The 12,974-nt window shown below is 36.0% G+C and overlaps 1 protein-coding gene across 1 annotated transcript in view; it reads left to right on the forward strand.

Annotated features, from left to right (window-relative positions):
• CFAP210 (cilia and flagella associated protein 210) overlaps nucleotides 1-12,974 on the forward strand; it is a 31,423-nt gene that overhangs the window by 6,049 nt on the left and 12,400 nt on the right. Inside the window, exons 2-5 of the mRNA XM_058714691.1 lie at nucleotides 76-302; nucleotides 3,630-3,803; nucleotides 3,909-4,102; nucleotides 11,770-11,926. Of these exons, the coding sequence (XP_058570674.1) occupies nucleotides 76-302; nucleotides 3,630-3,803; nucleotides 3,909-4,102; nucleotides 11,770-11,926 (752 nt within the window). The remainder of the gene's footprint in view (nucleotides 1-75; nucleotides 303-3,629; nucleotides 3,804-3,908; nucleotides 4,103-11,769; nucleotides 11,927-12,974) is intronic.

Consider the following 12,974-nt stretch of genomic DNA (forward strand, 5'->3'; position numbering starts at 1 on the left):
CAATATAGAAATGTCTGAGAAAAAAATATTTAAACTCTTGAAAGTCTTTAATGTTTATTTTTTAAAATTTATTAGAAATAAAGAACTCTGAAGAAGATCAAGTCCTCTATCCACCTCTTCTACCTAGCAAGGTCGATCTCCGGCAGGTTACCATAATTCCACACAATGAGTGGAAAAGGATTCGAGATAGCCTTGACAGTTTGACAAGAGAAGCAGCATGCCTTCGTGCAGAAAGAAAGGCAAAGAAAGAAATGCATTTCCGATCCCAAGAAGTGGTAAAACATTGGACTAATGCATATGCAGTAAGTATTAATCACCCAGGAATACATATGTACTGAAGACTCACTCTTGTTTCTTTGTACATTTTATACATATTTTTTATGTGTAAAATATAATAAAAAATGCTAGGCACCTGGGTGGCTCAGTCAGTTGAGTGTCCAACTTTGGCTCAGGTGATGATCTCGCAGTTCATGAGTTCAAGCCCTGCATCGAGCTCTCTGCTGTCAGGGCGGAGCCTGCTTGGGATCCTCTATCCCCACTTTCTCTCTGACCCTCCCTCACTCGTGTGTATGCACTTGCACTCTCTCTCTCTGTCTCTCTCTCTCAAAAATAAACATTTTTAAAAAATCATAAAAATGCTTTGAAGCACATTTTCAACATCTTTATTTAGAAGTGACAAACAATAAAATAGACATATTTAAAGTTGTACAATTTGCTAAGTTTTGACATATTTACACACCCCTGAAACCATCATTATAATTAAGATAATGAACATACTCATCACCAAAACAAGTTTCCCCATACTTGATTTACACCTTCTCACTCCTTCCTGCCCCTGTCTCCAGGCAGCTGATCTGCTTTCTTTCTTTTTTTCAAGATTTTATTTTTAAGTAATCTATACCCAGCGTGGGTCTTGAACTCCAACCCTGAGATCAAGAGTTGCATGCTCCACCGACTGACCAGCCAGGTGCCCCTACACTATTTTCTATTTTAAATTTTGCTCAGCATAATTTTTTGAAATCCTTTCAGAATTCTTTCATGTTGTTGTGTGTACCAATTGTTCATTTTTATTGCTGAGTAGTAGTATTCTATTATATGAATGGACCACAATTTATTTATCTATTCAATTGTCGATGGTTTGACATCAACCAAATGTTGGCATTTGAGCTGTTTCCAGTTTTTGGCTATTATAAATAAAGCTGTATATGAACATTCATGTGTAAATCTATTTGTGGACATATACTTTCACTTCTCTTGGGTAAATATCTTGGTAGAATGGCTGAATAATATGATGGCTGCATATTTAAGTTTGTAAGAAATATCCAAACTGTTTTTTTTTAATTTTTTTTTTTTAACGTTTATTTATTTTTGAGACAGAGAGAGACAGAGCATGAACAGGGGAGGGTCAGAGAGAGGGAGACACAGAATCTGAAACAGGCTCCAGGCTCTGAGCTGTCAGCACAGAGCCCGACGCGGGGCTCGAACTCCCTGACCATGAGATCATGACCTGAGTCGAAGTCGGACGCTTAACCGACCGAGCCACCCAGGCGCCCCTCCAAACTGTTTTTGAAAGTAGTTATAATTTTACACTCCCGTAAGAAGTGTGTAAGTGTTCTATTTTCTCCACATTCTTGCCAACTTGCTGTGGTCAGTCTTTTTAATTATAGACATTCTAATAGGTGTGAAGTAGTATCTTACTATAGTTTTAATTTGAATTTCTCTAATTACAATGATGTTGAACATCTTTTTATGAACTTATTTTCATATTTTCTTTGGAGAAGTGTTTATTCAAATCTTTTGCCCGTGTTTAAACTGGGTTTGTTTTCTTATTATTATTTTGTTTAGGTAATTTTTAAAATATATTCTGAATACAAGTCCTTTATTAGATATTTGATTCAAAAATATTTTCTCCCAACTGTGGGAAGGGGCACAAAAAGCTTTTGGTACCTTGCTTTAGAAACAAGATTCATAATTTAGTCTCTTTTGTCTCGAAGAGGGAAGAATTAAATCACGACTGATATCACGTATTACATATATTACATTCTGAAAAAGGCAAATCTGTAGGGAAAGAAAACAGATCAGTGGTTGCCAGCAGGTGCAGACATGGGTAGTGGTTGCTATAACAGGGCGTGAGGGTATTTTTGGGGAGGACGATGGAACTGTTCTATAAGTGACGATGCATTTGTAAAACTGTATACTAAAAGAGGGTGTGTAAATTATACTCTGAAAATCTTGATTTTGAAGAAGTCTCTGGAGTGGAATATGCCATATAATACTTTACATCTCTACAGATGTTAAAGAATAAGAAGAAATATAGTAAATGTGGTAGAAATGTAGTAGTAAAAGCTGTTTTTTTTTTTGTAGGCACAGAGATTGATAAAATAATAGATCAGAAGAGAGAGCCTAGAAACAGTCACATGTTATATATGGGATATATATATATATATATTGACATGTGACAGAAATGTCATTCAAATCAGAAGGGAAAGGATTGGGAATTCAATAACTGATACTGAGATAATTGGCATACGAAAAAATGGGATTATATCCTTACCATATAGAATATACAAAAATGAATTTCAGCTGGATTAAAGACCTAAATGTGAAAAGTAAAACAGTAAAACTTTTGAAATAAATCATAGAATATCTTCAGGATTTTAGGGTAAATAAGGTTTCCTTAAGGTTATCAAAAGTATGACTCATAAAGAAGAAGAAAGACCTCATCTGACATGACGCATTGGATAGAAGTAGTTAGTTAAAGGAATAAAAATATATATATATATATATATATATATATATATATATATATATATATATATATATTTTTTTTTTTTTTTTTTTTTTTTTTTTTTTTTTTTAGTAAATATAGAAAGAAACTTTGGAGGTACCTGGGTGGGTCCATTGGTTAAGTGTCCAACTCTAGGTTTTGGCTCAGGTCATGATCTTGAGGTTTCCTGAATTTGAGCCCTGTGTCAGGCTCTGCACTGACAGTGCGGAGCCTGCTTGGGATTCTCTTTCTCTCCGCCCCCCTCTCTACCCCTCCCCCACTGGCACTGTCTCTGTCTCTCTCAAAATAAACTTAAAAAAAAAAAAGAAACTTTGGAAGCAAACTAAGAAACCAATAGTGATTGTCTTAGAGATTGCTGATGGAAGTTAGGATTGGAGGGAGAGCTTCACTGTATACCTTTGTAATATTTGGGGGTTTGGGGACACCTGGATGGCTCAGTCAGTTAAGCGTCTGACTCTTGGTTTTGATCTTGCGATTTTGCAGGTTTGAGTCCTGCATTGGGCTCTGTGCTAGGAATGTGGAGTCTGTTTGGGATTCTCTTTCTCCCTCTCTCTCTGCCCCTCACCAACTCCCACTGTCTCTGCCTCTCTCAAAATAAATAAATGAACTTTAAAAATTTTTTTACAAAAATGTTTTGGTGTTTTGAACCATGTAAACGTGTTAGCTACCCAAAAGCTTAATTAAAATATTAGCTTCTAAGTGTAACATATTTTTTTATTAATGATATATGCAAATGTAACAAAGACTCATAATGAAAGACTCATTTCATTATATGCAATGTGAGATTTTGTAAAATTAAATTGAAAAATGAAGACAGAAGACTGTTTTTTTCTTATTACAGGGGATGAAAGAACAGAAACTTGAAGCCAAAAAGAAGCGTGATGAAGAAATAGAGGCAGAAAGACAAAATCTTGATGTGGAGGAAGCAATATACAAGCAAGGAGAAAGGAAAAAGGCTATTGAATATGCAAAGCAATATCAATTTTACCAGACAGAAAGAGTGAAAAAGTTTCATGTACTACTTGGGTTTTCTTGCATTTCTCTATATATTTAACATATCTCTTTACATAAATAATTAGACTTTATTTCCTTAAAATGCCACAATTTTTTTTTTTTGTAGTCAGGACTTCTTCTTAGTAGAGTTATGAAAGAACGTGATGCACAGATTGAATCCCAAAAGAATAAAATAAAATCAGATAAAAAATGGGAAGAACAATTAAAACTCAACATTGAAAAAGCTTTTAAAGAAGAACAAGAAAAAGCAGAAAAACGACGCAGAGATAGAGTGGCTCTTGCCAATGATCATTTAAAACAGTATGTATATAGAAATTACCTTTTTTGTATCTTATTTTTCTCATAAAAACTTTTTTTCTGATTATAAAAGTATAATGCTGTAATACTTAGTAAGTAGAAAAACTACAAAGAAAGTTAAAAAATCACTGTTACTCTCTTACCCAGAGATAATATGTTAGTTACTATTGTCACAATGATGCTGCATAACAAACAACCACACAATCTAGTGGCATTCAACAGTAAACATTTCTTTCTCATGCATCCATAGGTTGGTTGAGCTTGGCTGCACAGCTTTTCTTCAAACTACAGGACTGTCTGGGCTTGCTTGTTGCTATGACTATAGCTCTGATCTGTTCCATGTGTATTCATTTTTGAGGTACAGGGAAACTTTTCTCATGGTATTGACAGGGATGTAAAGGAATGAGCCCGAGCTTGCAAGTACATGGCTAAACTCAAAGGCAAAAGTCAAGGAAATACACTTAGTCTCCTGTAAGTCTAAAGCAAATCACATGGCCAAGCCAAACAACCATGGAACAGAGAAATAGACTCCTATGGAAGTGGGAAGTGAGAGAGTGAATCTTTTTGAGCAGTAATCTAATCTACCACAATAATCTGTTATTGTTTTGGTATATTGGTATATAGCCATACAGACATTTTTTGGTGGTAGTGGTAGAGGGAGTCAGATTCATTTAACTATAATTTACATTTACTAATAAAATTCACCTTTTAGAAAGCAGATAGCTGTATAACCAACCCTAAATCAAGATACAGAATACTTCCATCATCCCAAAAGTTCCCTAATGCCCCTTTGAACTAAGTTCTTTTCCTTGCCCTCAGCCCCTGACAATCATTGATTGACTGATACAGACTTTTTTTTCTGAGAATATATACTCTTATTTTATAAAATGAAATTGGATCAACAGTATCATTGTATATTTTTTCAGTTACCAGTATCATGAGCTCTTGCTATGTCAGTAAATAGAAATCAAACCTGAACTTTTTTTTTTTTAATGTTTATTTTGAGAGAGAGCATGCATGTGTGCATGACAGAGGAGGGACAGAGAGACAGGGAGAGAGAATCCTAAGCAGGCTTCATAACTGTCAGCACAGAGCCCAGTGCAGGGCTCAGTCTCATTTACCGTGAGATCATGACCTGAGCCAAAATCAAGAGTCGGACACTTACCCGACTGAGCCACCCAGGTGCCCCAAACCTGAACTTTTTAAAGAAGTAGCTACTATATATATATATCAGGAGAGGGGGTTGTATTTGTGCATAATTTTATTTACTTTTCTAAATACTTGATACATGCCAATAGGAAAAGGCACGAAGGGGATTCAGTGAATAGTCTGTTCCTTGTCTATCAGCCACCTTGTTTTGCCGGTGTAAGGCTTACCAGTTTCTTTATAGTTTAAATGTGCATAAATATATCAAAAAATTTAAACAATATTCTACTTCTAAAGAAAAAATAATTTTTGTATTTAACCATATCATTAATATATGATCAAACAAAATGAAAATTAAAATCACTAGAAACTCTGTAATCCAGAGTAGGTACTGTTAACATTTGGGCATATATTTGCTACTCTTCAAAGTTATTTTTTTTAATTTTGCAAATAAGAAATGAATATATACCTGTTTAAAATTCAAAACAGCAAAATTTGGAGTAAAATTAAAAAGCCTATATTCATATACACCCTATTCAATGTCTCTTTAAGTCCCATTTGCCTCTTCACAAATAGCCATTATTTAAAGTTTTGTGACTATCCCTTCAGAATGTTTTATTATAGTTACTAATATTTATATGCAGGACATATTTAAGTATGTTTATATATTTTTTACCATGGATATTATACACTTTATTTTTCTGTGTCTTCATTTTTTCACTCAATAATATACCTTGAATATCTTTTTTGCCATAATATAAGGATCTGTCACATCTTTTCAAATAATCATATTGTACACAAAGAATGTACCATTATTTATTTAACTATATTGTTATCGAGGGAAATTTGGATTTCCCCTCCTCCATTTCTAACAATGCTATGGTAAATAAACATCCCTGACCATATTTATTTTGTAATGTTTGTGCAAAGATGTATTTATGTAGGATAGATTTCTTGAACTGAGCTTGGATTTTACATGTGGGGAGATACTGCCAAATTGCCCTCTGAAAAGGATTTTAAGTGTGTAATCATCAATGATATCTGATACCCTTTTCTTTATGTTATAATGAATTCTGGACAGTACTTTTTAAAGAATTTAATGGACCAAATAATAGTATCTTTTAATTTATATTTCTTTTTATTTCTAGTGAGGCAGGTTATTGTTTCATGTGTAAATGTTCATCTGTTTTCGTTTTTGTTACCATAAATTGTTTACTCCATTGTTCTCTTGTGTAGGTTCATATTTAGAATATACTTACTTTGATGTGATCTGTCTCTTTTTGTTATTATGGTTTTGGGTTTTGTGTGTGTGTGTGTGTGTGTGTGTGTGTGTGTATATGTATATATACATGTATACATATATATACGTATATATATGTATGTATATGCATGTATATATATACATATATATATTCTTACAGGCCTATATATATTTATTTCTTATAGTCTGAGTGACATAGATATCAATTCTCAGGATATATGTGTTGCCAAAGTGTGTATTCTTCAGTTCTTTGAGCCCCTAGTAAAAAGAGAAGGGAAAGCTTTGGACTTATTGTAATGTTTTTCTTTGTCAGTGTAGAGATCCAAGGGTTTATGCCTTAAGTTAGAGACAGAGCCATTGGCAGAAGGAGGCAAATATTTGATCAGTGAGTCACCTTTGAAAAGTATCTCTTATGTTGGCTGTTGCAGGTAGCAGACTGATCTCCAGGAATCTACCTGGCAAGTACTAACACTTCACAGGCCATCCACCTATAGCCTTTGCATGTAGACTGTGTTGAGGCCACAGGATCTCCTTTCCATGTGGTCTTTGGCAATAGATTAGAAGTTCCAGCAGGTTTAATGCTTGTTTGGGTTGTTTCTTTGGTTTATCTTCAGTGCAGTCTAGGAGATGTTGACCAGGTTCTGAGGTCAGCATAAATTCCTTTCCTTTTCATGGTACACTCTGTCTTTGTGGATGATGGCCAAGTATTACCTATCCTCATTGCATTCTCAAGTGCCCTGTTTTTTTGTTGAAATCTCTTGGAAACCCAAGCATATAGCTAAGACTTGGCTTTATTCAGTTTCTTGTAGTGGTGTAGAATTTCTTCTGTTCTGCTGATTGCTTTGTGGGGAGTTAGGAGGGAAAGATATTTGACACGTGGGCTTGGGTTCCCAATTTGGTTCCAGAAGTCTTATGTCTTAAATTTATTAAGAAACATTCAATTCTGTAATTGAAAACAACAAAGGAAAATGCAAATCTATTTATTATAAATGGTTTTTTAAGTATACGAATTCACAAAATTATCACCAGTGATATTCTGTTGAATGTTGATTCATGTATCAGTTTTATACAACTCAGAATGCATGGCACTTAAAATACTGTTAGGAATGGTAATCAGCCCATAAAAAGCCTCTTTAAGCTAACAATAGAACTGGAATACTAACACTGGTATTGATCTGAGTGGATACAGAGGACCATGTGGTAGAAAAAGAGAAAAGAAGGAAAGTTTTCTTCCTGCTTTCTTGAATGATAAGAGTCTATTCAGGGGAAAATTTTTTTAAGATAGGCTACTCATTTATTAGTAAATTCATTTATCCAGTCATCCATTCATTTTTATAAACATTTATCGGACAATCTCCAGCCACTATTCTAGTAACTGAGACTGTGAAGATGAATGCAATTGTCTTTTTTCTTAAAAAGTTCACAATCTGGGGAGGAGGTATAAACATGGAACAAATAATTACGGCATGATAGTAGATATCTTGATGAATATACGTACAGGATGTGTGGAAGCATATAAAATGGACATCTCAGTTCATACTGAATTATGAAAACTGAGTAGGAATAAGTCATGCGGATAGGAAATGGAGAAGTATTTTAAGGAGAGGAAATAACATGGGTGAAGGGCCAGAAGTTAGTTAGAGTATGGTGTATTTGGGTAACTACAAGTAGTCAAGATGACTATAGTAAGAGGGCAAAGAGGGCAATGTTAAAGATGAGATTGGAAAGAGGCAAGGGCCAGGTCATGGTGTGCCTTGTAGGCCAAAATTTGTAATGACTTCCCACTTTGAACAAAGACCATATTTTAACACACCCAAAAAAAGGAAATTGGAGGATATCAAGAGGCAAGACTCTTTTGAATGCCCTATTAATTGTATTACCAAGTGCTATTCAGGTATTACCTGGTGGTGGTTTAAAATATGTACACACATTCTTTGATACTCCTCTCTTCAGAGGATGGAGTCTAATTCCTTCCTCACTCGAGTGCAGGCTATATAGAGTAACTCATTTCCAATGAAGAGAATGAGTAGAAATGATGATGTGTGACATTCTGAGAGAGATTAGCATATAAAAGGCATTGTGGCTTCCTCCTTCCTATCTTGGATCACTCATTCCTGAGGATGCCATGATGTAAGGACACTCAAGCAGCTCTATGGAGAGGTCTATGTAGCAAGGAGCTGAGGCCTCATGTCAAGAGATATGTAAAAATGGGTTCTCCAGCCTGCGTCAAACCTTTAAATGACTACTGCTCCAACTAACATCTTGACTGCAACCTCTAGAGAACAACCTAGCTAAGCCACTCCCAGATTCCTGAATCTCAGAAATGGTATGAGATAGTAAACATTTATTGTTTTAGTCCACTAAGTTTGGGGGTAATTACTTAGTAATGGTTAACCAAAACACACTGTACAGCTGCTGCCCTGTGCCTGAAAGTGAGATTTTTCACACATTTTTAGAGCAATCTCTAGGCTGTAGACCTAGTCATTCTATTCCATTTTTGGGCTTTGAGCAGTGTAAGAATCTGCCTGTGGCTCACAGTCCAGTGGGCATAATGAGGATGGGGCAAATGAGGGACTCTAGTAACACCAAAATCCCCACATGGAGGGATTTTGACCAAGAACCTTAAACATAATTATTGAAAAGAAATTTAACAGTATCTGTAGATACTGCATATAATTCTATTTCCTTCTAGGTAAGCCTTTCTCTAGAAAGGGGCCCGTAGAACTTGCTTAAGAACAACTCAGTTCCTATTAATCTCATCAACTTCCCAGAAGAAGGGAAAATCATTACAGGATAGTTTGCTTGACTTTCCCCTGGATAAGATCATCTAGGGAAAAAGCAAAGACAAAGGAGGGCTTAAGTAATCACATCCTACTGATTAAAATTCCTATGGATTAAAAACACACCCTAAATCTAAGAACTTACAAATTTATAACTCCAGTCCAGACCACTCCTTTGGGTCCCAGCTTCACATACAACTGCCTTTTAAGACATCCTCCATTTTGATGTCTCATAGATATCTCAAATTTAAAATGTCTAGCAGGAAAGTATTTATTCACCACCCCCACAGTGGACATTCTAGTGACACCCTTATCTAACCCTCAGTTGTCCAAATGAGAAACCTAGAAATACACCTTGATTCTTCATGTTCCTTTATTTCCCACATCAAATCTATCAGCAATTCATGTTGAAAATTTTCTCCAAAATGAATCTTAAAGTTACTGCTGTCATCTTCGTCCTCATGTCCCATGAATTATTGTGTCAACCTCTTAACTGGCCTACTATTCTCTCTTCCTAACCTCTTCTTTCATCATCCAGAGAGATTTTATTAAAAATTGATCATATTGTGGCAGCTGGGGCTCAGTTGGTTAAGTGTCCAACTCTTGATTTTAACTCAGTTCATGATCTCACAGTTTGTGAGTTTGAGTCCCACATCTGGCTCTGTGCTGGCAGCATGGAGCCTGCTTGGGATTCTTTCTCCTTCTCTCTTGGCTCCCCGACCCTGTCAAAATAAATAAATAAGCTTTTAAAAAAATGATCATATTGTTCTCCTACCTAAAACTTTTCAATAGCTTTCCATTCATTTAAAATTAAATGGAGGGGTGCCTCGGTGGCTCAGTAGGTTAAGCATCAGACTTCAGCTCAGGTCATGATCTCACAGGTGGTGAGCTCCTGCTTCCGGGTAAGCTCAAGTCCCCCTTTTGGGTGAGCTCTAGCCCCACTCCGGGATCCACACTCTCCATCCCTTCCTGCATCTGGTGGGATTCTCTCTCTCCCCTCTCTCTGCACCTCGTTCACTCGTGCTCTCTCTCTCAAAAATATAAACAAACAAATAAAATGGAAACTTGACCATCTCCTGCTAAGCCTCGTGTGATGTAGCTGCATCTTCTAAACCTCCTCTCCTACCACTCCGTCCCCTTAGTTACTGTGTTTCTGTCATACTGATCTTCCAGGCCTTGAGCACCTGTCAAACTTTTGCTTGCCTCAGGGCCTTCCCACATATTTTTCCTTCTGTATGGAATTTTGTTCTACCATTCTTCACCTGTAGACTTCTCACCAGCTCAAAGAATCTTCTTTGCTTCTAAGAATTCTAACGAACTAAACAATAAAACATTTTTGAAAATTAATATTTTTAGGGCAATCGTAAACCTGGTTTAGCTGTAGACAACAATGACTTTTTTCTTAGCTCCTCCTCAGGAAAATGATTGTGGCTCCAAAGCTGCTTACTCTGTACAGATGAGTCAACTGGGAATCTCCTGTCCTCCATTGGCTTAATAATACCAAAGTGAATTTACCATCTAGTTCACTAGATGTAACTGTGTAGTCCTCCGCGGCACGGGGAACTGAATTTTCCCTTCTGAAGATGAGTGATAAGATTCCAAGAAAATATTCTTTTGGATCAGGTGCATTTGAAAGGTTTATTCCTCAATATTTTTGTCTAAGTGTATTATTGATCTTCCCTGTGCCTACCTTTCAGGAAGAAAAAAAAACATAGAGACAGCAGATAAAGAATGGTGGTAGAGTAGCCTGCACACTTGATTGACTGACAAGAATGCATGAGCAAGTAGACTAGACATCTTAGGCTGAACAGCCTTGTCAGTATGCAGAGGATTAATTGCCAGATGGGGGCACTCAGAGTCTGCAATAAAGTACTGATTGTGGTAGGGCTGGGAAGGTGGGTTAAAGAGGTAGAGCTAGAGCTAAATCTCACAGATCACAGCCTCGCAGTAAGGAAGCTGTTCCAGGATCTCTGCAGAACTCACACATAAGCCCTGTGTGGCTTACCACTCAGAAGGCACTATAGCTAGTGGATGTGGACTAGAGAAAGAATGATCAGCAAAGTGGCTAGTTGGGTAAGGAAACCCATTTCCTGAGAGGCTAGACCCATAGGTTAGGTACCATTGTCTAGTGCTGACTAGTGAGAAACACTAGGGTTAAGGACTTTTCTGTAAAATAATGTCACTATTCCACTATAGTGTCATTCAATTAACTGGTTCTTTCTAAAGGAACATTTGAATCTAGTGTAGGACTTAATTTTGGTCAGCAATGAAACAAATTTCAGAGAAAGGAAAATATTGGCAATCTTAGCAAGATTGGATTTGGCTTTCATCACTGCTCTTTATATATTCCCTTCTTGTCCTCAAAGAAATTCACTAGTTTCCCTACAGCTTCACATCATCCCAGGGTAGAATCTCACTCATGTATTCAAAATATAACCTATTTTTCTGCTTTGCTGTCAATTATAGTTATTCTTTTGCTTTAGAATAAAGGAACATGAAGAGGAAGAAGAAAGAAGGAGAAAACATGAAGAAAAGGATGCAGAGGAAATAAGGCGACAGAATTCATTACATGAAATAGAAATGAGGAAAAAACTAGAAAAGAGAAAAGAAGAGATAAATGAAAGCAGAAGGCTGTTTTTTGTAAGTTGAAAATATATATCTCTTCAAAAAAATGTATAATGTCCAATGCCTAACTTTTAACGTATTTTTTATAAATAATAGGGTTGAAAAAAAGTTGCTATTGAATTGGGTTTTTAAGTATATTTTTGGGACGGCTACATTTGCTATGAAATTATGTGGATGTGCTCTCATGAATGAACAAGAAAGAGAAAAGAGAATGAGACTTTCTTTCAAGTGAATGCATTTTCTTATCCTCAAAATGAGAGTTGTGAGGAATGAATGGAGCGGTATGTGTCTGGTGTCTGCGGCACTGCTAAGAATTAGTGCTTGATAAATGTAATAGTTATTTTGTTCCTATTGCAACTCACTTTATTTTGTAATTTTTTACATTCTTTTCTTTAAAATTAGTTTTTATTCTTACTACATTCACAGAATTAAAACATCAAACACTACCAAAAGGCTTAAAAGAAGAGTAGCCGTTCTTTGCTTTACCCCTTCTGCTTCTTGTTAATAACCACTTCCAGGTTCTTTTAGCTGTTTGTTCTGATATGCAATTATATTCCAAATAATCTGTATATTTTAGTAATGGAATACTACTCAGTGATCAAAAAGAAAGAAATCTTGCCATTTGCAACAGTGTGGATGTAACTGGAGGGTATTACGCTAAGCAAAATAAGTCAGTCGGGGAAAGACAAATATCATATGATTTCAGTCATATGTGGAATTTGAGAAACGTAACAGATGATCTTTGGGGAAGGGAAGGAAAAATAAGATAAAAACAGAGAGGGAGGCAAACCATAAGAGACTCTTAAATACAGAGAACAACTGAGGGTTGATGGGGGTGGGGGTGGGAGAGGTGGATGATGGGCATTAAGGAGGGCACTTGTTGGGATGAGCACTGGGTGTCCTATATAAGTGATGAATCCCTGGGTTCTACCCCTGAAGCCAAGACTACACTGTATTTTAACCAACATGAGAATAAAAAATAATAATCTGTGTATTTTAAAAATATATACCAAGTTCTTTTTTTTAAATTTTTTAATGTTTATTTATTATTGAGAGACAGAGA

Source organism: Neofelis nebulosa, chromosome 2 (genome assembly GCF_028018385.1).
Source record: "Neofelis nebulosa isolate mNeoNeb1 chromosome 2, mNeoNeb1.pri, whole genome shotgun sequence".
NCBI lineage: Eukaryota > Metazoa > Chordata > Mammalia > Carnivora > Felidae > Neofelis > Neofelis nebulosa.